Source organism: Mus musculus, chromosome 11 (genome assembly GCF_000001635.26).
Source record: "Mus musculus strain C57BL/6J chromosome 11, GRCm38.p6 C57BL/6J".
NCBI classification, from domain to species: Eukaryota; Metazoa; Chordata; class Mammalia; order Rodentia; family Muridae; genus Mus; species Mus musculus.
This window is the reverse complement of record NC_000077.6, coordinates 105,036,460-105,061,238: the sequence shown is the minus strand read 5'-3', so window position 1 is coordinate 105,061,238 and position 24,779 is coordinate 105,036,460. Positions and strand designations below refer to the sequence as shown.

The following is a 24,779-nucleotide window of genomic DNA, read 5'->3' as shown; positions in this document are numbered from 1 at the left end:
CACACATACACACACACACACACACACACACACACACACACACACACACACACACATTTACCAAAACCAACAAGGCCTGGGGCTGCAACTCAGTGGCTAAGTGCATCCCTATAATATTGAGGCCCTCTGCTCCATCTCCAGAATAAAATAAAACAACCAAAATATTTCAGCAGATTGAATGAGAAAGTATATATGGGAGTCTAGCCATACATTAAAATAATTAATAATAGTGTCAGGCAATTCTCACTTTTTGTCTCTGTTTTAAGAAACTATTTGCATAAAATCTATTTTATCAACTAATAAATTTATCATTATTTGAAAGACTATAAAGAGCCAGGCCTGGTGGCATATACTTGTAATACCAGCACTCAGGACTGAGGCAGAGGGATTAGGAGTTTGAAGGCAGCCTGGAACATTATAGTAATTTCCTAATCAGGCTACGGGATGAGATACTATCTCAAAGAAAAACAAAAACAAAACAAAACAAAAATAACAACAGTCATAGTCTAAAGAATTAATACATTGACATCATCAAAATGTGTTTAGTTTCTAATGTAATAAATATTGATAACTAATAATTTATAAAACAGCATAATGAAGTTCTGAGTCAAAACATCTGAGAGCCCCTAGTGAGGCTGGTTGGTTTCATGTCTTTTAGATAAGTTTCTTAGGGATTAATGATGTTAACAATCAGAAAATGCATTTTCAAAATTTTTTAAATGGGGTCTCATTATGTCATCCTGGCTGGCCCAGATCTCATCATATAGATCAAGTTGGCCTAAAATGCAGAGATCCACTGCTTCTGTCTGTTGAGTGCTATGCCACTATGGCCCACACATTTTCAATTGTTAAATAATATTTTTTCTTCTTTATTCCTTGTCACTGTTTCCCCAGCCCTTTTTACATTTCTACATTTTGCTTATTTCTACAGTGGTCAGTCTTCCATATTTGTCACCAGTGAGGTTTTGTAGGAAAAGCCCTTCAATTCTCTTGGTCCCAGTGTTTCTCTCCACATCCTGTCTTCCCTTGTAGCTCTTGGGCTGGACCAGACACTGTCTCTGGGATAAAGGTGTCACAGCCACTTACCAGTCACTGTCAGGTGAGCCCGAAGGTCCTTTAGTTCTCTTTTATCCAGTTCGAACCCAGTGTTGTGAAGAACATTTTTCACATCTTGGACATAGACTTCCCCTCCTTCATCAAGACAAGAGATAGTAAAGTTGTTACAAAATGAAAAATTTAGACTGACTGTCAACCTGTACCCAGAGCTGAAGGCTGAAAGAGCTGATTGTAGCAGACCACATGGCAGTCAGAAATGTGCTTCCATAGTTAAACTTCTGAGAGAAGTATGTGGGGAAGAAAAAGGACACTTTGGCAATTCTGGTGACTTAGGCAAAGAGAACAATCAGGTTATACTAGATAAAAAGTAAGATTTGAAACTCATTACAGTAACAAAAAATAACCTCCCAAATATACTTTTACATAAAAGGAAAACTGGTTAATGAGAGTTATTAAAAACTACTGGCAGGGTTTCTGACTTAGTTATATGAGTCATCTATAAAGTATCACTATATGTGTGTGTGTATAATATATATATATATATATATATATATATATATATATATATATATATACACATATATATTATACACATACACATTATTTTTTTAGTTGAGTTAAACATTGAGTGTTAAAAAAAGCAAAAAAAGTGGTTGATAAAGTTAAGTACACAGAAATGAAAAAGTGTTGATATATTAAAGTCAATCCTAGTGATGTGGGCCTGTGGGTATGTGTAGTCATTGCTAGTGGGTAGAGCTACATTTTGGGGTGATGAGGTGTTATAAAATTGATTGTGGTAATTGTTGTACAACTCTATTTGTGTACTAAAAACCCTTAAATCATACACTTTGGAGTTGGACAGCATGTGAGTTGTTTTTCAACTTTTTTTTCCATTTTATTTCAACAGCATATGAAAAAAAGGCAAATAACTAAGCAGGAAAATATTTACTGTGTATATGATAATATACTTATAGTTAATATATAAAGGGGCCACTTGAATTAGTAGAAATAAATGTTCAGTGTCCAGGAGGATGATGGACAAATGGCCCTGATAAGAAATTCAAAGCTTGGAAGGAATATATATATATCTTAATTAGCATTATTATTGCTGTGATGACACACCATGACCAAAAGCAACTTGGGGAGGAAAGGGTTTATTTGGTTTGTACTTGAATATCACAGTCCATTGTTGAAGGAAATCAGGACAGGAACTCAAGGAGGGCAGGAACCTGCAGGCAGGAGCTGCGGCAGAGCCCTTGGAGGGATGCTGCTTACTGGCTTGCTCTTCATGGCTTGCTCAGCCTGACTTCTCATTGAATCCACAAAGGGCTGGGCCCTCCCCCATCAACCGCTAATTAAGATAACACCCTACAGGCTTGCCTATAGTGATCTTAGAGAGGCATTTTCTCAGTTGAGGTTCCCTCCTCTCCTATGACTCTAGCTTGTGTCAAGTTGACAAACATAGTCAGCACAATATAACAGCCTTTTGTTTTCATGAAAAGGAAGACAACATTTTTATTTTTAATAATGAATGAAAACATTCATTTTCATTGAATCAAACTAGTGAGAATCCAAATATGTGAAAGTGATATTTTAGTGTTAAATTTAAGATGAATAGAACACAAAAATTCAACTAAAAATAGACATGTGCCCAGGAAAAACAAGAGGAGAGCATACTAAAAAACTAATCTATAATTCCATTTTTCCTATACATTATTTATATTTCAGATTATTCTTGAATACCTAGTAGATATCAAATAATTATTGAATGAGACTCACAGTTTTGTAATTTTATACTTTAAAGAAAGTTTCAAATTTTATCATTTTTGTTTTATTCTTTTCTTTTTTTAAGATTTATTTATTTATTATGTAAGTATACTATAGCTGTCTACAGACACACCAGAAGAGGATGTCAGATCTCATTACAGATGGTTGTGAGCTACCATGTGGTTGTAGGATTTGAACTCAGGACCTTCAGAAGAGCAGTCAGTGCTCTTAACCGCTGAGCCATCTCACCAGCCCCTTGTCTTTGTTTCTACTCACCTTTGAAGCTCTTCACACCCGACAGTAGTTCTTTCCTATACACTGTTTTGTCAGCTGGAGGATAAAATACAATTCTGTTTTCAAAGGATGGTAAAAGTCTGTGTTCATACATACCAAAAGGAAAAACTTAGAAGCATTTAAATTCATTCTCAGTGAAATGAGAGATACTTAGAAAAAGCCCACCAAGAACATAGTCAGAGGTCTCACGCTTGCCTAGCATGTCCAAGGCCCTGGTCAGACCCCAGCTCTGTGACAACTCTCAGCATGGCAACCTAATCCGTGGGGGTTTATTATAAAAGCATTGAGCAGAACCCAAGCACACCGAAGGACAAAGCATTTTCTGTTTTCTCGTCTTTAATTTGGCTTCATCTCTTTTTCTTCTGCAGTTTTTTTTTTTTTTTACCATTCCATTTTAAATATTTTCCTCCAGATTCATAAGCCTTTTATTTCTTCCAAAGGAACAACAACAGCAACAACAAGAACAACAAGAACAACACAACATGTTTTAAGGTAAGGCTTCTGCCCTAGGGCATCTTTTCCTAAACCTAAACCAGAGCCCAGGAATTATAGAAGTGCTAGCTGGGAGCTTGGCAAAAAGCCTGGAGAAAGAAGGGGTCAGCAAAAACGAGGGGAGATGGGGGATGAGGGAGAGTGGTGAGAAGGGGACTATGGGCAAGGCAGAACCATACACACGTATGAAAATGTCATCATAAAGCACATCATATCACATACCAACTGGAATAAGTCATAAAAACTTACTGAAAAGAATCAGAGAAATGCTGGGTAGGATTTGGTCTTTATTCATTTTTAACTAGGACTCACTGTATAGACCAGGATAGCTTTGAATATGCAGTGATCAGACTACCTCCACCTCCGGAGAGCTGGTTGGTATTGGGCCAGAGTGATGGCTCAATAACCAATGTTGAAGACCTGAGTTCAGTCTCGAGGATCAACATTGTGGAGGAAAGAACCTGATTCCACCACTGTCCTCAGACCCTCGCATGTGCACATGGCTTATACTTGTGTACACACATACACATGTACAAAGAAATGTAAAACAAACAAACAAACAAAAAAATTCAGGGACTGCAGGCATGTGTTGTCATGCCTAGTACAAGATTGGGTCTTTTTTTTTTTTTAAATAAATCTTTTAAACTGAGAAGAAATATTTCTAATAGAAGAATTAATAGAAAACCTCAAAACACAAAGTTTAAAATCAACGTGACTTTTTCTTTTTGACAGCAGGAACTCAGGGCAATGGAGACAGTCTCCATTCCATCTGAGGTTTAGAATAGACTTTAGTCAATGCTTGTTGCATGTGGACATTTTTAGGTGTCCGTGAGAAGAACACAGAACACTTACCAGAGACGGGTAGTTTTTTAAGGAATTTTACGTTTTCTTTGTGTGTCATTTTTATTCCCATGTCTTCTAGAACACTTTTTACCTCTCCTGCATGAATCATATCTCCTTTAGGAAGAAGAAAACACGGTTAGCTGAGACTATAGGATCACATATTTTATAATACTATATAAATACACTTGTACATAAAACACATCAGGACTCATCCTTGTTGACTTCAAGGGAACGAGCAAGTGACCCAGAGAGCAAGATGTTTTATTTCAGCTGGGTGTAGTGGTACATGCCAGAAATCCCAGCACTTAGGAGGCTGAGGCAGGAGGACTGGGAGTTTGGTCTGTCTGGGCTATAGTTCAAGATTTTATCTACAAACAAATAAACTCACTCAAATATGCAATAATAAAATAACAAGAAAAAGAAGATTTAACAAGTAAATGACACTCTCTTGAAGCTGACACTTGTATAACAAACACAATGGGGGTCATATAACTTCTCAGCAATTTAGATGTTTTGTGATAGTTAATATAAGTAATTCAACCACTAAGATAACAACTCTATTCCTTTTTTTATTTTTTAATATTCAGCCATGTTTGCTATTTTATGTGCTTTTAATTGGTTATTTTGTTACATTTTAAATGTTATGCCTGTCCCCAGTTTCCCCTCCACAAGCTCCCTATCCTCTTCTCCCTTTCCCTGCCTCCATGAGGGTGCTCACCCTGCCCCCCCCCCAGCTCCTCCCTCAGGGGCCTAGTTATCCCCTATCCTGGACCATCAAGCCTCCACTGGACCAAGGGACTCCCCTCCCAATGATGCCAGATAAGGCAATCCTCTGCTATTTATCCAGTTGGAACCATGGGTACCTCCTGTACTTTTTGGTTGGTGGTTTAGTCCCTGGGAGCTTTGGGGGAATGGGTTCTGGTTGGTTATTATTGTTATTCCTATGAGGTTGCAAACCCCTTCAGCTTCTACAGTCCTTGCCCTAACATCCCCATTGGGGTCTCCATGTTCAGTCCAATGTTTGGCTGTGTACATCTGCATCTGTATTGGTCAGGAATTGGCAAAGCCTCTCAGGAGACAGCTGTATCAGGCTCCTGTCAGCAAGCACTTCTTGGCATCTGCAATAGTGTCTAGGTTTGGTGTCTGCACGTGGAATGAGTCCCCAGTTAGGGTAGTCTCTGGATACCCTTTCCTTCAGTCTCTGCTCCACTCTTTGTCCCTGTATTTCCTTTAGACAGGAACAATTCTGTGTTAAAAATTTTGTAGATGGGTGGCTTGCCCCATCCAAACCTAACCTCTGGATATGGTCTTGACAGGCTCTCCTTCCCTTTGTTAGGTATTTCAGCTGATGTCATCCCTGTGGGGTCCTGGGAGGCTTATGCTTTCCTGGTGTCTGGGACTTTCTCGTTGCTAACCCCTATTCCCCATCCCTCATTGCTACACACCTCTGTTCAATTTCCTGACCTCTGTACATCTTCTCCTCCCATACCTGATTCTTCCCTTCTTTTTCCCCCACCCCCTCTTCTCTTCCTCCCAAGTCCCTCCACTCTCTACTTGCCTTGATTATTTTGTTCCTCCTTCTAAGTAAGACTGAAGCATCCACTCTTTGGTCTTCCTTTCTCTTGAGCTTCATGTGGTCCATGAGTTGTAACATGGGTATTTTATGCTCTTTGCCTAATATCCACTTATCAGTGAGTACATAACATTTGTGTTCTTATTTTAGGATGAAATGTTCTATAGATATCTGTTAAATCCACTTGGTCCATAACTTTTGTTAGTTTCATTGTGTCTCTGTTTAGTTTCTGTTTCCATGATCTGTCCATTGATGAGAGTGTGGTGTTGAAATCTCCCACTGTTATTGTGTGAGGTGTAATGTGTGCTTTGAGTAAACTTTCTTTTATGAATGTGGGTACCCTTGCACTTGGAGCATAGATGTTCAGTATTGAGAGTTCTTCTTGGTAGATTTTTCCTTTGATGAGTATGAAATATCCTTCCTTATCCTTTTTGATAACTTTTGGTTGAAAGTTGATTTTATTCTATATTATAGTGACTACTCCAGCTTGTTTCTTGGGACCATTTGCTTGGAAAATTGTTTTCCAACCTTTTACTCTGAGGTATTGTCTGTCTTTGACACTGAGGTGTGTTTCCTGTATGCAGCAAAATGCTGGGTCCTGTTTCTTAGAGCTAGAATTACAAGTGGTTATGAGGTACCTGGTTGGGTGCTGGGAACCAAATTGGAGTCCTTTGCAACAGCAAGCAGTGAGAATTGTTAACCATTGAACCACTTCTCCAGCTGTAATAATTCTATTGTTGCACATGGTTTCTCTAGCTACTTGACTGCCTCTACTTTCCTCTTTAGTCTCTACTGTGGCATGTTTGTAAATGGCAACATAAAGACATAGTACACAATTATTTTGAGATTGGCAGGTCAAGAATCATGTTTCCTACAAATACAGATTTAATTTAGTTTTTATGTTAGCTTACAAAGTAACAGATGTCGTTATGGCATTTTCCCTCCTTCCCCCTCCCCCCCCCCCCCGTTTCCTCTTCTCCTTTCCGGTCTCCTCATCTTTCTTTCTTGTCCTATGTAGTCCAGGCTGGTCTTAAACTTGCTATGTAGTGGAGGATGACCTTGAACTCCATATCTTTCTGCCTCAACAGCCAAGTGCTGGAGTTATAGATCTCAGTCTTCTTCAGTCCCTTAAAGTCTTCACCGTAAAGGTTTTGCTCCTTCTTGTTTAGTTTATCCTTACCATTACTTTGTATGTTTAAAATCTGTCATGAATGAGCTCTCTGAAGCCTGACTACTTTCTTTACACGTTTGCTATTGGTATATTGAAAGACTACTTATTTTGTATGCTGATTTTGTATTCTACTACCTACTGAAAATGTTTTATCAGGCCTAAGAGTTTCTGGAAGAGATTTATGAAAGAAACTTTAATGTCCTTTCAGTATAGATTTATGCTGCTATCTCAGGGATCCTTTGAGCTCTTACTTTCTTATTTATATCCACCTTCTTTTAATTACTCGGGACTTTGAGCACTGTATTGATCAAGAAATCTGAGAGTGGACATGTTGTCTTGGTCCTGGTTTTAGAAGAAATAGGCATTTTTCCTATTTGGTATGATTTTGAGTCCAGCATATTTCTATTTTTTAAAAATTTTTATTATGTATTTTCCTCATTAACATTTCCAATGCTATCTCAAAAGTCCCCCATACCCTCGCCCCCATTCCCCTACCCACCCACTCCCACTTCTTGGCCCTGGCTTTCCCCTGTACTGAGGCAGATAAAGTTTGCACAACCAATGGGCCTCTCTTTCCACTAATGGCGGACTAGGCCATCTTCTGATACATATGCAGCTAGAGACATGAGCTCCAGGGGGTACTCGTTAGTTCATATTGTTGTTCCACCTATAGGGTTGCAGATCCCTTTAGCTCCTTGGGTACTTTCTCTAGCTCCTCCATTGGGGGCCCTGTGATCCATCTAATAGTTGACTGTGAGCATCCACTTCTGTGTTTGCTAGGCCCTGGCATAGTCTCACAAGAGACAGCTATATCAGGATCCTTTCAGCAAAATCTTGCAAGTGTATGCAATGGTGTCAGTGTTTGGAGGCTGATTATGGGATGGATCCCTGGATATGGCAGTCTCTAGATGGTCCATCCTTTCATCTCAGCTCCAAACTTTGTCTCTGTAACTCCTTCCATGGGTGTTTTGTTCCCAATTCTAAGAAGAGGCAAAGTGTCCACACTTTGGTTTTCGTTCTTCTTGAGTTTCATGTGTTTCACAAATTGTATCTTATATCTTGGGTATTCTAAGTTTCTGGGCTAATATCCACTTATCAGTGAATACATATCATGTGAGTTCTTTTGTGAATGGGTTACCTCACTCAGGATGATGCCCTCCAGGTCCAACCATTTGCTTAGAAATTTCATAAATTCATTCTTTTTAATAGCTGAATAATACTCCATTGTGTAAATGTACCATATTTTCTGTATACATTCCTTTGTTGAGGGGCATCTGGGTTCTTTCCAGCTTCTGGCTATTATAAATAAGGCTGCTATGAACATAGTGTAGCATGTGTCCTTCTTATTGGTTGGAACATCTTCTGAATATATGCCCAGGAGAGGTATTGCAGGATCCTCTGGTTGTACTATGTCCAATTTTCTGAGGAACCACCAGACTGATTTCCAGAGTGGTTGTACAAGCTTGCAATCCCACCAACAATGGAGGAGGGTTTTTTTTCCACATCCTTGTGAGCATCTGCTGTCACCTGAATTTTTGATGTTAGCCATTCTGACTAGTGTGAGATGGAATCTCAGGGTTGTTTTGATTTGCATTTCCCTGATGATTAAGGATGTTGAACATTTTTTCAGGTGCTTCTCAGCCATTCTGTATTCCTCAGGTGAGAATTCTTTGTTTAGCTCTGAGCCCCATTTTTAAATGGGATTATTTGATTTTCTGGAGTCCACCTTCTTGAGTTCTTTATATATATTGGATATTAGTCCCCTATCTGATTTAGGATAGGTAAAGATTCTTTCCCAATCTGTTGGTGGTCTTTTTGTCTTATTGACGGTGTCTTTTGCCTTGCAGAAGCTTTGCAATTTTATGAGGTCCCATTTGTCAATTCTCGATCTTACAACACAAACCATTGCAGTTATATTCAGGAATTTTCCCCCTGTGCCCATATCTTTGAGACTTTCCCCCACTTTCTCCTCTGTATGTTTCACTGTCTCTGGTTTTATGTGGAGTTCCTTGATCCACTTAGATTTGACCTTAGTGCAAGGACATAGAAATGGATCAATTCGCATTTTCTACATGATAACCACCAGTTGTGCCAGCACCATTTGTTGAAAATGCTGTCTTTTTTCCACTGGATGGTTTTAGCTCCCTTGTCAAAGATCAAGTGACCATAGGTGTGTGGGTTCATTTCTGGGTCTTCAATTCTATTCCATTGGTCTACTTGTCTGTCAGTATACCAGTACCATGCAGTTTTTATCACAATTGCTCTGTAGTACAGCTTTAGGTCAGGCATGGTGATTCCACCAGAGGTTCTTTTATGCTTGAGAAGAGTTTTTGCTATCGTAGGTTTTTTGTTATTCCAGATGAATTTGCAGACTGCTCTTTCTAATTTGTTGAAGAATTGAGTTGAAATTTTGATGGGGATTGCATTGAATCTGTAGATTGCTTTTGGCAAGATACCCATTTTTACTATATTGATCATGACAATCCATGATCATGGGAGATCTTTCCATCTTCTGAGATCTTCTTTAATTTCTTTCTTCAGAGACTTGAAGTTCTTATCATATAGATCTTTCACTTCCTTAGTTAGAGTCACACCAAGGTATTTTATATTATTTGTGACTATTGAGAAGGGTGTTGTTTCCTTAATTTCTTTCTCAGCCTGTTTATCCTTCGTGTAGAGAAATGCCATTGACTTGTTTGAGTTAATTTTATATCCAGCTACTTCACCGAAGCTGTTTATAAGGTTTAGGAGTTCTCTGGTGGAATTTTTAGGGTTACTTATATATATATCATATCATCTGCAAAAAGTGATATTTTGACTTCTTCCTTTCCAATTTTTATCCCCTTGATCTCCTTTTGTTGTCAAATTGCTCTGGCTAGGACTTCAAGTATAATGTTGAATAAGTAGGGAGAAAGTGGGCAGCCTTGTCTAGTCCCTGATTTTAGTGGGATTGCTTCCAGCTTCTCACCATTTACTTTGATGTTGGCTACTAGTTTGCTGTAGATTGCTTTTATCATGTTTAGGTATGGGCCTTGAATTCCTGCTCTTTCCAAGACTTTTATCATGAATGGGTGTTGGATTTTTTGAAATGCTTTCTCTGTGTCTAACAAGATGATCATGTGGTTTTTATCTTTGAGTTTGTTTATATATGATTACGTTGATGGATTTCTGTATATTAAACCATCTCTGCATCCCTGGAATAAAACCTACTTGGTCAGGATGAATGATTGTTTTAATGTGTTCTTGGATTCGGTTAGTGAGAATTTTATTGAGTATTTTTGCATCGATATTCATAAGGGAAATTGGTCTGAAGTTCTCTATCTTTGTTGGGTCTTTCTGTGATTTAGGTATCAGAGTAATTGTGGCTTCATAGAATAAATTGGGTAGAGTACCTTCTGCTTCTATTTTGTGGAATCATTTGTGTAGAACTGGAATTAGATCTTCTTTGAAGGTCTGATAGAACTCCGCACTAAACCCATCTGGTCCTGGGCTTTTTTTGATTGGGAGTCTATTAATGACTGCTTCTATTTCTTTAGGGGATATGGGACTGTTTAGATCATTAACTTGATCCTGATTTAACATTGGTACCTGGTATCTGTCTAGAAATTTGTCCATTTCATCCAGGATTTCCAGTTTTGTTGAGTATAGCCTTTTGTAGAAGGATATGATGGTGTTTTGGATTTCTTCAGGATCTGTTGTTATGTCTCCCTTTTCATTTCTGATATTGTTAATTAGGATGCTGTCCCTGTGCCCTCTAGTGAGTCTGGCTAAGGGTTTATCTATCTTGTTGACTTTCTCAAAGAACGAGCTCCTTGTTTGGTTGATTCTTTGAATAGTTCTTCTTGTTTCCACTTGGTTGATTTCGCCCCTGAGTTTGATTATTTCCTGCCATCTACTCCTCTTGGGTGAATTTGCTTCCTTTTTTTTCTAGAGCTTTTAGGTGTGTTGTCAAGCTCGTAGTGTTTGCTCTCTCTAGTTTCTTTTTGGAGGCACTCAGAGCTATGAGTTTCCCTCTTAGAAATGCTTTCATTGTGTCCCATAAGTTTGCATATGTTGTTACTTCATTTTCATTAAACTCTAAAAAGTCTTTCTTTCTTTATTCCTTCCTTGACCAAGGTATCATTGAGAAGAGTGTTGGTCAGTTTTCACGTGAATGTTTGCTTTCTATTATTTATGTTGTTATTGAAGATCAGCCTTAGTCCATGGTGAGCTGATAGGATGCATGGAACAATTTCAATATTTTTGTATCTGTTGAGGCCTGTTTTGTGACCAATTATATGGTCAATTTTGGAGAAGGTACCATGAGGTGCTGAGAAGAAGGTATATCCTTTTGTTTTAGGATAAAATGTTCTGTAGATATCTGTTAAGTCCATTTGTTTCATAACTTCTGTTAGTTTTACTGTGTCCCTGTTTAGTTACTGGTTCCACGATCTGTCCATTGATGAAAGTAGTGTGTTGAAGTCTCCCACTATTATTGTGTGAGGTGCGATGTGTGCTTTGAGCTTTACTAAAGTTTCTTTAATGAATGTGGCTGCCCTTGCATTTGGAGCATAGATATTCAGAATTGAGAGTTCCTCTTGGAAGATTTTACCTTTGATGAGTATGAAGTATCCCTCCTTGTCTTTTTTGATAATTTTGGGTTGGAAGTCAATTTTATTCGATATTAGAATAGCTACTCCAGCTTGTTTCTTCAGACCATTTGCTTGGAAAATTGTTTTCCAGCCTTTCACTCTGAGGTAGTGTCTGTCTTTTTCCCTGAGATGGGTTTCCTGTAAGCAGCAAAATGTTGGGTCCTGATTGTGTACCCAGTTTGTTAGTCTATGTCTTTTTATTGGGGAATTGAGTCCATTGATATCAAGAGATATTAAGGAAAAGTAATTGTTGCTTCCTATTATTTTTGTTGTTAGAGTTGACATTCTGTTCTTGTGGCTGTCTTCTTTTTGTTTTGTTGAAGGATTACTTTCTTGCCTTTTCTAGGGCGTGGTTTCTGTCCTTGTGTTGTTTTTTTTTTTCTTCTGTTATTATCCTTTGAAGGACTGGATTTGTGGAAAGATAATGTGTGAATTTGGTTTTGCCATGTAATACTTTGGTTTCTCCATCTATGGTAATTGAGAGTTTGGCTGGGTATAGTAGCCTGGGCTGGCATTTGTGTTCTCTTAGTGTCTGTATAATGTCTGTCCAGGATCTTCTGGCTTTCATATTCTCTGGTGAAAAGTCTGGTGTAATTCTGACAGGCCTTCCTTTATATGTTACTTGACCCTTTTCCCTTACTGCTTTTAATATTCTATTTTTATTTAGTGCATTTGTTGTTCTGATTATTATGTGTCGGGAGGAATTTCTTTTCTGGTCCAGTCTACTTGGAGTTCTGTAGGCTTCTTGTATGTTCATGGGCATGTCTTTCTTTAGGTTTGGGAAGTTTTCTCCTATAATTTTGTTGAAGATATTTGCTGGCCCTTTAAGTTGAAAATCTTCATTCTCATCCACTCCTATTATCTGTAGGTTTGGTCTTCTCATTGTGTTCTGGATTTCCTGGATGTTTTGAGTTAGGATCTTTTTGCATTTTGTATTTTCTTTGATTGTTGTGCCGATGTTCCCTATCGAATCTTCTGCACCTGAGATTCTCTCTTCCATCTCTTGTATTCTGTTGCTGATGCTCGCCATCTATGGTTCCAGATTTCTTTCCTTGGGTTTCTATCTCCAGTGTTGCCTCACTTTGGTTTTTCTTTATTGTGTCTACTTCCCTTTTTAGGTCTAGTATGGTTTTGTTCATTTCCATCACCTGTTTGGATGTGTTTTCCTGTAAGGACTTCTACCTGTTTGGTTGTGTTTTTCTTTATGGACTTGTAACTCTTTAGCAGTGTTCTCCTGTATTTCTTTAAGTGAGTTGTTAAAGTCCCTCTTGATGTCCTCTATCATCATCATAATGAGATATGCTTTTAAATCCGGGTCTAGCTTTTCGGGTGTGTTAGAGTGCTGCGTTCTGATGATGGTGAGTGGTCTTGGTTTCTGTTAGTAAGATTCTTACGTTTGCCTTTTGCCATCTGGTAATCTCCTAATCTCTGGAGTTAGTTGTTATAGTTGTCTCTGGTTAGAGCTTGTTCCTCAGGTGATTATGTTAGCCTCTATCAGCAGACCTGGGATACTAGCTCTCTCCTGAGTTTCAGTGGTCAGAGCACTCTCTGCAGGCAAGCTCTCCTCTTGCAGGGAAGGTGACCAGATATCTGGTGTTTGAACCTGCCTCCTGGCAGAAGTTGTGTTCCACTTACCAGAGGTCCTAAGATCGCTTGAAGACTCCTCTAGGGACCTTGGGTGTGTCTGACGACTCCGTGCCCAAGGTGATCAGTTCCTGGTGCTGAGTCCAGCATTTTTCTTCAATTGCTATTTTATTCAGAACTTTTATCCTGAAAAAAAATGGCTTTTTGCCAAAAGCTTTTATTTGTAGCTATTGAGTTGATAATGTGATTTCTGTTCTTCAGTGTATGTGATGTATTAAACCTACTGATTTGCATATTCAGAACAAGTCTTGCATTCTGGAGCTTAGACCAATTTGATCATGACCTGTGATCATAAAGTGTTCTTGAGTTTGATTTGTAGGTATTTTGTCTTATGCATCTATGTTCATCGGGGAAATTGGTCAATGGTTTTCTTGTTGTTGTTTCCTTAACCTGTTTTGGAATCAGAGTAATGCTGGCTTTGCAGAATGAGTATGTAAAGCAATCTCCTTCCTTGTCTCTTTTGTAGAACAGTTTGAGGAGTATTGGTGTTAGCTACTCCTTTAGTGTTTGCTAAAATCTAGCAAAATCTCAAAAGAAAAAAAAAACCAAAAATACCAAACCAGCAACAAATTTTTTTTATTCTGTGTTATACCTTTAGTCTTCATTAATTTCTACCCCAATCTTTACTTATACCCATTACTCTTGGTTTTTACTTGAGCTGTATCAGTGGGTTGTTAAATTTAGATATTTCTGATTTTTTCCAATATAAACACTTGTGATTATATATTTTCCTCTGGTAATGACCTTGGGTGTATTCAAAAGGTTGTGGTAAGCTGTGCCTTCATTTTCATCTGATTCTAGGGATTGAATGTTTCCTTTCTGGTTTCTTTGGTGGCCCACTGGCAAGTAATTAAAAAATATACTGTCAGTCCCAAGTATTTGTGGTTTTGTCTTGCTATTAGTTTTTAGTTTTATTCCACTCTTATCTAATGAGTTACAAGACACTATTTTCACTTCTTATGGATCTATTAAGACTTCCTTTGTGAGCTCCTATTTCTTGGAGAAGATTCTATAGGCTGCTGAGAAACAAGAGATTTTTCTGTGCCTGTTGCATAGAATACTCTATAGATAGCTGTTAAGTCTGTTTGATCTATGGTATAGTTTAAGCCTGAAATTCCTTCGATTTCTATTTGTTATGTTAAAATATATTTAAATATAAAATATAAGACCACACAATATAATTAATACTCATGTTAACAGCTTACTCACCTAAAACGTTTCTAACTTCTTTCATCAACACTTGGTATTCAACCTTCCCATTTCCTTTAAGACAAAAACCCCATAAAACAGATTTATAGAAAATATAAAATTATTAAATTGTGACTTATAAACAGAAACCTATATTCACTCACTTGAAAACATGAAACTAATATTTTTCATGTCAGATCCTCATCAACTTAATTAATATAACTACTTCTGTCTACAGGACAAGAATTCATATAATGCAATGCAAGACAAAGCATACAACACTCCTTAAATATAGTCTTGAATCCATTGTTAGTCTCTTTTGATAAAAGAGAGTAATGGTGTACTCCTGGCTAATCTTAGAACTTCGCCATGATTGCTGTCAAATCCATATGTTCAGTTACTGCTCACTTATAGTGACAGAACTTTGCAACGACCATTCTCATATACTATATACTTCATTTCTTTGTTCAGTATTTCTCAAATTAAAGTGGAAAGCCACTGGATACATTTAAAACAGTTTGTAAAATTGTACATTTGAAAGCACCGGATGGGAGATGCTGCCACTGAGACAACCAAGACTTAAAGTTGCCATAGACAGTCTCTTCCATTATGATGTGGTCATGGGGACACAGTGTGTTTGTACTGTTGTGTTATTCTTAGTATTCCAATACTGATAGTAACCCTCAGAATGAGCTACCAGTGATCAGTCTATATTCCCACTGTTATCTAATTGTTAGTGTAGTGGCTTACAGGAGACCAATGCTACACAAACATTTACTTAAACAATAGTTACATCAAAATGCAAATGCATTATGGTTAATGAATTTACCTTAAAACCAACTTGTCTTCTTGCTTCAACCTCCTCAGTTCTGAGACTATGCCATCACACCTGTCTCTGATTTTGCTCTTACTGGCACCATATTACTATAACATTTTAACTTTTAAAAATTCTAATAACGCATGGCAGCATAGCATAATGGCTCCTTTCTAGAAGCCAGGTGTGGTGGCTTACACCTCGAATCTTTGGACTTGGGAGTCCAAAGCAGGAAAATCACAAGTTTGAGGTGAGCCTGAGCTACATAAAGAGAACTTGTCTCAAAAATTCAAAAAGAAAAAAATATTCTGGAACCAGATAACGTGAGCTTTCTTGGCTTCACCACTTTCTAGCTCTCTGAGTTTTGCTAAGTGACATCTTAGTTTCTTTGTATGTAAAATAGAGGTAAAAATAAAACCTAATTTACAGAACACTACTTGGAAAATTCAACAAGCTAATTATCTGTAACATGCTTAGAATAATTCCTTACATGTGTTCCTTGCATGCTGCTCACTATTGGATTAGCACTATGGGCCAAAACTTAATATCCTGAATATTCCTGTTTGAATATTTAGTATTTCCTGTGGTGCTAATTGGAAACTAGACATTTGTCATCTGTGTAGATGCTCTCTGTGACCACTGGGTTCAGTTTGGTAGCTATGTGTGAGGACCTTACATTTTATCTCCCTTTTTTTTTTTTTTTCATGGACACCCTGTCCCCATCCCAGACCTACCACTAGGTTCATGTTGCAAAGTTTACTAGGAGGTAAACTCACGATCAGCTGGTAGTTTGTCTATCACTGTCTGCATTTCCTTGTTGTTGAGCTGAAAGACTGCCTTTTTAAAGAAGGTTTCCACCTTGCTTGTAGGTATCTTTAAGTCTTAGGGAAGAAGGATTTGAGAAATATAATGGTTCAGAGTCAGTAGGTCATTCAAGGTCATGCTTAAGTGTCAGTGCTGTTCAGAGTACAAGGAGCAAAGGTCATTTAAACTATTTTAGTGACAGTGTCCTGTGGGTCCCTAATTCTTGTTCTTGAGGTTCCGTTACAGTTGTGTGAGTGTGCTGCATGTACTGACAACTGCATTAAGGGAGGTCCACGTGCTAAACAAACTCAGTCTCCCTGACCAATCCCTTGAACCTAGCTTTCAGAAGGAATTTTAAGAGAAGGAAGAAAGGAGTTTGGGCATTTCTATTACAGACTCAAATTGGGATTTGTCAATGAACCTTTATAATAAGATTTGAAACTCGAAATTAATGGAGAAAAATAAAGTTTGTGGACTTAATGCATCACAATCCTCCAGGAAATCTTTTTTTTAAAAAGTTAGATATTTTTATTTTAAGTCAATTAGTGTGTGTGTGTGTAGAATGTCCCTGTGGTGCCGTGTGTAGGCGGAGGTCAGATGACGATTCTCAGGGGTCAGTTTCCCCTTCCCACTGGGTTCCAGGAATCGGACTCACACCCCCAGTCTGCACAGCAAGCACCTTTACTGGATAAACCATTCTTCTGACCCAAAGTAAAAATTTAACTGATACGTGGGAACAAACAAAAGTCCCAATGGACAAGAGAATGTGCTCTTCCAAACCACACTTACATGTCAACCGTTCAGTCAGGTCGAACACATTTATTTTTCCAAACATTTGTTATTTCTTCATGGCTAAATCCCTCCAAATTCTTTTTTTCCTGTCTTTCTGAAATGATGCTGTTGTCTGTAGTGGCCTTGCTGTCCAGTAGCCAGGAGGGCATCTTATTCCCATTTGAATTCTCTTCTTCTCTCCTTGGCTTTAAACCATCGTTCTTGTCTAAACTCCTTTGAGACCAAGGTCTTTAGATCACATATGTAAATGAGATCATTTGGTGTCTGTTTTGTTTTTTTGTGGGGATGCCTGTCTTATTTCACTTAACACAATGGTCTCCATTTCCATTCATGCTATTGTAAATAATGAAATTTTACTTATTTTTTTCCTAATTGCCAAGTGGTATTCTGTTGTCTACAGGCACTGATTTTTTCTTTACCTGTTGTTTACATTTTATTTTTAGTTATTATAATACCATGGGAAACTTTTAAATAACATCTCCCCCGCTAAAGACCATCCCTGGAAATTCAAGGTCAATACTGCTGGAAAAGGACCTTAAGCTCTAGGAACTATTTTTCCTGATGGTTCTAATGTATGGCTTAATATAGGAACCGCTGTTTCTAGGTCTATTACAGGGAAACCATTTTGATGGCCATAGTCTGTATAAAGAATTCAATAGTAGGGATGGCAAAATTAAGAATCTGAAAACCATAAAGTAGGGAGAGTTTTGACAACATAACAACAGCATGGCCTAAGGACTCCAGTGTCCACGTCATGTAAAGTCCCATCATGCCCCTTACCTTTAATTGTCCCCAACTCTTTTATCAACCTTTTCTTGTACAGCCTTCCATGGCCTACAAGATGGAAAAAGTTCAAGTCTCAGGAAATGATGCAGTTACTCAAAAGTCTACAACTTAAAAACAGAAACTTAGGCCAGGCATGGTGGCGCACGCCTTTAATCCCAGCACTTGGGAGGCAGAGGCAGGCGGATTTCTGAGTTCGAGGCCAGCCTGGTCTACAGGACATCCAGGGCTACACAGAGAAACCCTGTCTCGAAAAAAAACAAAACCAAAAACAAAACCCAACCAAACAAAAAAGAAGCAGAAACTTTCAAAGTGCTTTCTTCTAGCATTGAAATATTTTCACCCTAAAAATAAAACATAGGAATGGAAACAGATCTCAGCTGGGTGACATGTTGGTGGCAGGTGGCATGCTGCATCTTTACTAGTCACACAAGTTCGGATGCTTAACACTTCTCCAGGGTTCCTCTGGTATCTTGTGATACTCACCATCCGTCGGCAGTTTACCCAGGAGTTTCATCGTCTTGTCTTCTGTGAGTTCCACCCCTATATCATCCAGGAATTCTGGCAGGTCTCCAAGATCGATCTTCTCGCCTTTGAAAAGAGAAAAGTCCTAGCAGTTGAAAATTTGAAGAATGATGCTTCTATATATTACAGAAAACAAACAAACAAGAACAACAAAAGCCTATCCTTGTTAAGTAAATAGTGATGAACTCAAGTTGGCAAGAATGTAAGAAATTACTTGTAGCTGGCCTTTAGTACTCTGTGGGTCCTTCATTTTTTCCTACTCTTTATCCCCCTGGCTTCACCCCCTATCAGGGGAGAAGATAGAGATCCTTGAATCTATAGTACAAATGATGTGTCTAGTAAAAAGGACATCAATTAAGACAAAATTGTAGAGGCTTTGACCAAAACAGTGATGACCAAAGCTAGGTTGGATAGTTAGGTGCAAACATTTATCCACAAATTGAAAGGCGGAGTGCATGTACCGACAAGGGAAATGGTACAGATTGTAATATAACTTTACGAAATAATTAGAATCTGATTTTTCAGTTGGTGTATGTGTGGCATACATGTATGCTGTGCACGCAGTTGTGTGCGTGTGTGTACACTTATGCAGGAATATACAGAGGCCAGAGGGAGAATGTTGTTTTCTCTCTTTCTTACTCTTGCAAGCAGCCTGTAAGCCTCAGTAATTCCCACTTCCACATCACAGCACTGGGGTTACAAGGGCCATTGTTGCCATGTTGGCATCTCATGTGGACTCTGGGATTCAAGCTCAGGTTCTCATGTCTGTACAGCAAGTGCTCTTACCCACAGAGCTGCCCCTGTCACCCCTACCCCCAGGCTTCTCTACCACTCATGCTTTCAAAAAGCCTTAACTCAGCTGGCTTTCTATCAGATCTTACTGAAGCGGTGGATCTCCCTTCTTTCTTCTTGACAGCAACTACCACCCACTGTAGATCCTGGGTTTTCTCTGTAAAGTAAGCTCACCTCTATACTTGGCCAGGAATACTAGATTAGAGGGATTAAAAATTTTCAAGACTATAATGTAAAATGCTGAAGGGAAATATGTGGGAGCCCAAATGACCTCAAATGTGGGTAAAAAACAAAGTCCTGAGAAGTCTGCGGTAACACCCTCGTACCTCCTAGGAGGGTATAAATAACCACATATCTGGGCCCCTTCAACCTTCCATGACTGTGTGGAACTTTCGCTGAGGTTGGTTCTTTTCTAGCTTGGTGTTCTGGTCTAGGCAGATGAATTCAAAGCCAGCTGAAATAAATTCCTGTTTTTAGTCCCCTGGAACCTAAATGCAATGTGTCTGTTTGGAGAGGAGGGCTGGGAGGCTGTGCTCATCTGTTCCAATGGTTGGGGAAAGAGGCACGAGGGCTGTTTTTAAGAGCCTCTGTAAAGTTGGATCCCTGGGGTTTCCATAGCTTGCCTGTCAGCAGCTCTGGGGATTACAAGACACAGTGGAACCACTTCTGCATCTGCTAACTGCTTTTGACAGGACATGAACCTTCCAATATGGCCTAGTCTTATGGTTTATGCTAAACGGTTCCAAGTACTTCTCATCTTAACCTTTATACTTCTCCCACTGCTAGAAAGGTCCACTCTGGAAAACACTGATGCACCTCTTCAGGGTCAGTTCCTGTGCTTGCTCCCCTGTAAACCACCTCTGGTCACTCTTCCCTGGACCTAAGCGGCCATTTAGAGCCTTTTCCATTTGTGAGGCTTTTAACATAACACCTATGATATTATTGTATTTATTTATATATATTTTCCCTTAACCATGGAAGGTTCAACCCCTTGAAGCTCCTGGATGGTTGATTTGTATAGATCTATATACTTATTATCTATAGATCTCTTAATAGATGCTCAGTAGTGATTAGTAACCCACCTGTATATACGTCCCCCTTTTCCATTATGTCTTTCAAACGAGTCAACCCATAAACTGTAAAAGCAAGACAGAGTTTATGCATAAAAATGAAAACATACATAGGAAAAGATATAAAGCTATATACCGAAGTGAAACGTAGAAATCTAACCAATTTTCAATATTTGATTTAGAATTCTACCCTGCTTTCATCCAATTGAAGATGGGGAAAGACAGAACTTGAATTATGAAGATCACAGTGACATCATGTTGTTTATGTCACTGTTCTGTCAAGACAGTAAGGCACACCAAGGAGGAGGATGGGCTAATGCTGACAGTGGCTTTTGCTTTCCTATTGGGAAGAATTCCATGTCACTGATTACAAAGCTCGAAATCGGCTTAAATGGATCAAGTGCTATAAGGGAAATTGAGGCTTGAGACACCAACAAGGCTGTGCTCTGTCCCAGGAAAGACTTGGCTTCAGCTATCATTCTTCCACCAGCCACGTTCAATATGGATGGGCATATCTGACAAATTCAGTAAACTTTAATAATAAGTGCGTATTCATTGAGACAGGGTGTCATTTATCATAGGCTGGAATTCTCTGTGGGTTGAGGGTGACCTTAAACTTCTGGTCCTCCTGCCTTTGCCTCCTGAGAGCTGGAGTTATGGATTCGTGCCAATATGTCCAGCTTTAATAGGGCAATGTTATTTGATTTACTTTAATTAGGTTATTAAGAAATATGACACTGTGTCTTTCTATGTAGAGTCTACATCGGTCTGTAATTCTATTTAGTTGGCCTCAAACGTGTGGTGGTCCTTCCAATTCTCAAGTCCTGAGGTTTCAAGACACCCTGCTAAAGAGAGCTGCTACACAGGGCTCTTTAAAGCTGACAGCACAGTGCTAGTGCCTTGCAGGAGTAAGTCTCTCTCCCTTCCCTTCTTCCCTTCTTTGCTCCTGGGGATGATGTCTTACTTATCTTCCTATTCTCATTCAGTCCAACAGGTGGCTACTGGCAAGCCAGACACAGGTCTCTTATGGGATCAAGTATGCCTCAGGGAAAGTGCTGATATTTTCAGAACTAAACTAGTTCCAGCATTTCACTACCATTTCTAGACAGCTGGAAAACAAGCTACAAAAATGTATGTCCTTGGTGACCAGATTTTCCAGAGGCGACACCATCACCACCAGCTACAGAAAGGAAAAGGACTATACAGGAATACAACAAATGACTTCATGCTGACACTCAGACAATTTAGATGAATGGACACACAGGCATAAATGACCAAATCTGACTCCAGAGGAAGAAGACTAAACTTTAAAGCCTGGCTTAAGGCCCTTCTGGCAACCTGCCTGTTCATCCTCCCACTCTGGGCACTTCGAAACTTGAAGCATACATTCTAGCTTCGAGGAAACACTTGTTCTTTTCCTAATGTTCTACAGTGCATGAATACTTCAGCACACACTTTTTTCTCAGCGGTAATGTCTTTATTAGTAGAAAGTTTCTGGCATCTCTGACAGGTTTCTCTGATCCTTTTTCTGGCAAACAGTTTTTTTGTTTTTCAGAATTTCAGTGAAGGCATTTTTTTAGTGTTATACTACAACTAGTTAGCATTATGATGATATCTTGGTCTCTAGGCTTCCATACTGGTTTATGGAATAGAGGCTAGACAACCTGTGTTGTTGTTGTTATAATATTCCTAATACATAGATTGGCATTCAATAGATCTCTCTGCATGAAGTGATAAGATCTTGAGGATTAAATTTAACTTTTAAAATGTTTTTATTTGTATGTATATGAGTGTTTTGCCTGCATGTGTGCATGTGCAGCATAGGCTTGCAGAATCCAGTAGAGGGCATCCTATTCCCTGGAAACAGAGTTACACGCTGCTGTGAGCAGCCAGATGGATGCTGAGAACTGAGCTCAGGCCTCTACCAGAGCAGTGCATTCTCCTAACCAGTGAGTCATCTCTCCAGCCCCTAAACTTTAAAATAAGATTTGTTTTTATTATTATAAATTTTATTTTGTGTGCGCGTATGTGTGCCCATGAGCATGACTGCAGGTGTGTGTGTGTGTGTATGTATGTGTATGTGTGTATATGTCTGTGTGTATGTGTATGTGTGTGTGTGTGTGTATGTGTGTGTATGTGTGTGTGTATATGTGTATGTGTGTGTATATGTATGTGTATATGTATGTGTGTGTATGTGTGTGTGTATGTGTGTGTGTATGTATGTGTGTGTGTGTATGTGTGTGTGTGTTTGTGTGTGTGTGTGTGTATGTGTGTGTGTATGTGTGTGTGTGTTTGTGTGTGTGTTCAGGTGCATGTGCACGTGTATGAGTGCAGGGGTTTCTGGAGGCCAGAAGAGATGCTCTGAAGTGGGAGTAACAGGTGGTAGTTAGCTGCCCACGATGGCTGCTGTGAACAGGAGTGTGCTAGAAGAACCAAGATTGTCCTCAGTAGGTCAGCTGCTTCTCCAGCCTTGAGGATGAAACTTTCTTTTAGTTGTTTTTTTTTTTTTAAGTACTTCTGTGAAAATCCAAATTTGCTCTTTGAAATTCTCATATATAAATCCAGAGGTAGGAGCAACTTACTGTTAGTGGGCACGTAATTCATGAAGTCTTCATATTCATTAGACTCAAGATCATAGCCCATGTTTTCCATTAAAGTCTTTATTTTTTTCAGATCAATGTAAACGTCTTAAGACAAGCAAGGGAAAGAGAAAAGCAGTTGAGAATGCGAGTCATGCCCATGTATTAATTAGAGTGTGAGCAATAAAAGGAATGACATTGAGGAAAGCAGTGTCCTAGGACTCTGAATCAGAACTGGCTCCCTCATCCCACCCATGGCTTCCTAACTACCGCTCTGCCAAGACATCTCTAAGGAGCTGGGTAAGTCTTCTGGAGTTCTATCCAGAGACTACTCAGACTTACAACTCTCATAAAAATAGACTTGAGTTGGTGTGACCACACTGGAAAACCATGTTTTCCCAGGTTGTGTTTAAAGCAGCAAATGACCAAGCAACTTAAGAATCAAAGCAAGTTAGCAAATAGAGTTGTCATTGCCCAAAATGTAAAAAGCGAAACATGGAGTCCAGTTTTCCCCAGTTTCTAACTCACCTGGGAGACCCTTGATGGTATCCATCAGCTTGTACTTGTACACCTTCCCGGTAGCTGCAAAGCAAGGCACACCAGCTGCAGTGCTGCACCTGAGACACAGCTTAATGTCTGGGGCCTCGGGAAGCAGCTCAAAGGATTTTCTTTATATTTTTTCTATTTATAGCCCAAGATAAAAATTGGAGAAAATTCTTAAGATAGTCAATCTATCTAATTGAAAAATGGTGGACAGATGGGTGTCCCTCCCTCCCTTTCTTCCACCCTTAGCAGACAACAGGGACGCCTAAACACCCACGTTAATTGTGGCACTGTTCTTACTACTCAACACTGGAGTCAGCTTAGGTGCTAGTCAGCAGATGTGGAGAGAGAGAAAAATGGTTTTATTATTTAGCCGTAAAGAAGACCAAAATCTTGAATTCCAGTCATTTGCACAGAATGGACAGAACTGCGAATCATGACACTAAGTGATAAGTGAGCCAGATTTGTAAGGACGAATCTCATGCTTGTTTGCTTTTTCTTCATTTGCAGAATTGTGTGTGTTGCAGGGGATCAACCCTAGCATCTTGGCTACACGAGGCAAAAACTCTACCATTGATCAATACTTCCTGCTCTCATATGCAGAATCTAAAAAAACTGACATGAAAATAAGGAATCCTAATTGTTGGGAAGGGAGGGCATTGTGGAGGACAGCAGAAGATGAAGAGAGGATTTAGCATGGTCAAAGTTCATTGAATGTATGTTCATATATATGATGAAACCTCATATTTTATATAAAAGTACATGCTAACAATAAAACAAAATATTTAATAGCCACAATCAAGTGCTTATTTATCAAAATAAATAACATCAAATTTTATATTAATATTTTATGCTTAAAACTCTTATCTTCGAGAAGAAAACCTCTTATCTTCACATTCATTATTTTGTCTAATCCTCACTATTATCCCTAAACTATATATTGTAGACCTCGTTTTTTTCCACCTTTGTGACACTGGCACCTAAGAACAGCTATTAGTTTTGACTGGGTCAGTAAACAGCTCATTGGTAAATGAAACACTTGCTGAGTTAGGACTTACCATCAAGTGGCACAGATTTCATTAGTACTCTGTTTTCTCTTAGGTGGAGTATTAACCCAATGTTTTTAAGGATTTTGTTCACGTCACTCTGGTCAATTTCTTCTCCTAGGGAGAGAGAATGGCAGTGAAATTGTTAAATGACAAATGTAAGTATTAACAAAACCACAATGCCTATGTAGCATCATAAAATATAAAAATTTAAAAACAATGACAAAGGGGCTGGAGCGATGGCTCCCAGTGAAGAGAATGGCTGCTCTGCTAGGTGATCCACATTCAACTCCAATAACCCGCATGCTGGTTTGCAAACATCCAGTTCCAAGAGATCCAATGGCCTCTTCTGGTCTCCACTGTACACACACA

The 24,779-nt window shown here is 38.9% G+C and overlaps 1 protein-coding gene across 5 annotated transcripts in view; it reads right to left on the bottom strand.

Annotated features, from left to right (window-relative positions):
- The window catches only part of Efcab3 (EF-hand calcium binding domain 3), a 108,553-nt gene that overhangs the window by 56,299 nt on the left and 27,475 nt on the right, over nucleotides 1–24,779 (bottom strand). For all 5 annotated transcript variants that reach the window (XM_017314765.1, XM_017314762.1, XM_017314763.1 and 2 more), the window contains 11 exons: nucleotides 24,420–24,524; nucleotides 23,347–23,400; nucleotides 22,822–22,926; nucleotides 20,252–20,305; nucleotides 18,339–18,443; nucleotides 17,850–17,903; nucleotides 16,250–16,354; nucleotides 14,681–14,734; nucleotides 4,462–4,566; nucleotides 3,100–3,153; nucleotides 1,087–1,191 (listed from right to left, as the gene is read on the bottom strand). In XM_017314765.1, coding sequence (XP_017170254.1) covers nucleotides 1,087–1,191; nucleotides 3,100–3,153; nucleotides 4,462–4,566; nucleotides 14,681–14,734; nucleotides 16,250–16,354; nucleotides 17,850–17,903; nucleotides 18,339–18,443; nucleotides 20,252–20,305; nucleotides 22,822–22,926; nucleotides 23,347–23,400; nucleotides 24,420–24,524 — 900 coding nt within the window. The remainder of the gene's footprint in view (nucleotides 1–1,086; nucleotides 1,192–3,099; nucleotides 3,154–4,461; nucleotides 4,567–14,680; nucleotides 14,735–16,249; nucleotides 16,355–17,849; nucleotides 17,904–18,338; nucleotides 18,444–20,251; nucleotides 20,306–22,821; nucleotides 22,927–23,346; nucleotides 23,401–24,419; nucleotides 24,525–24,779) is intronic.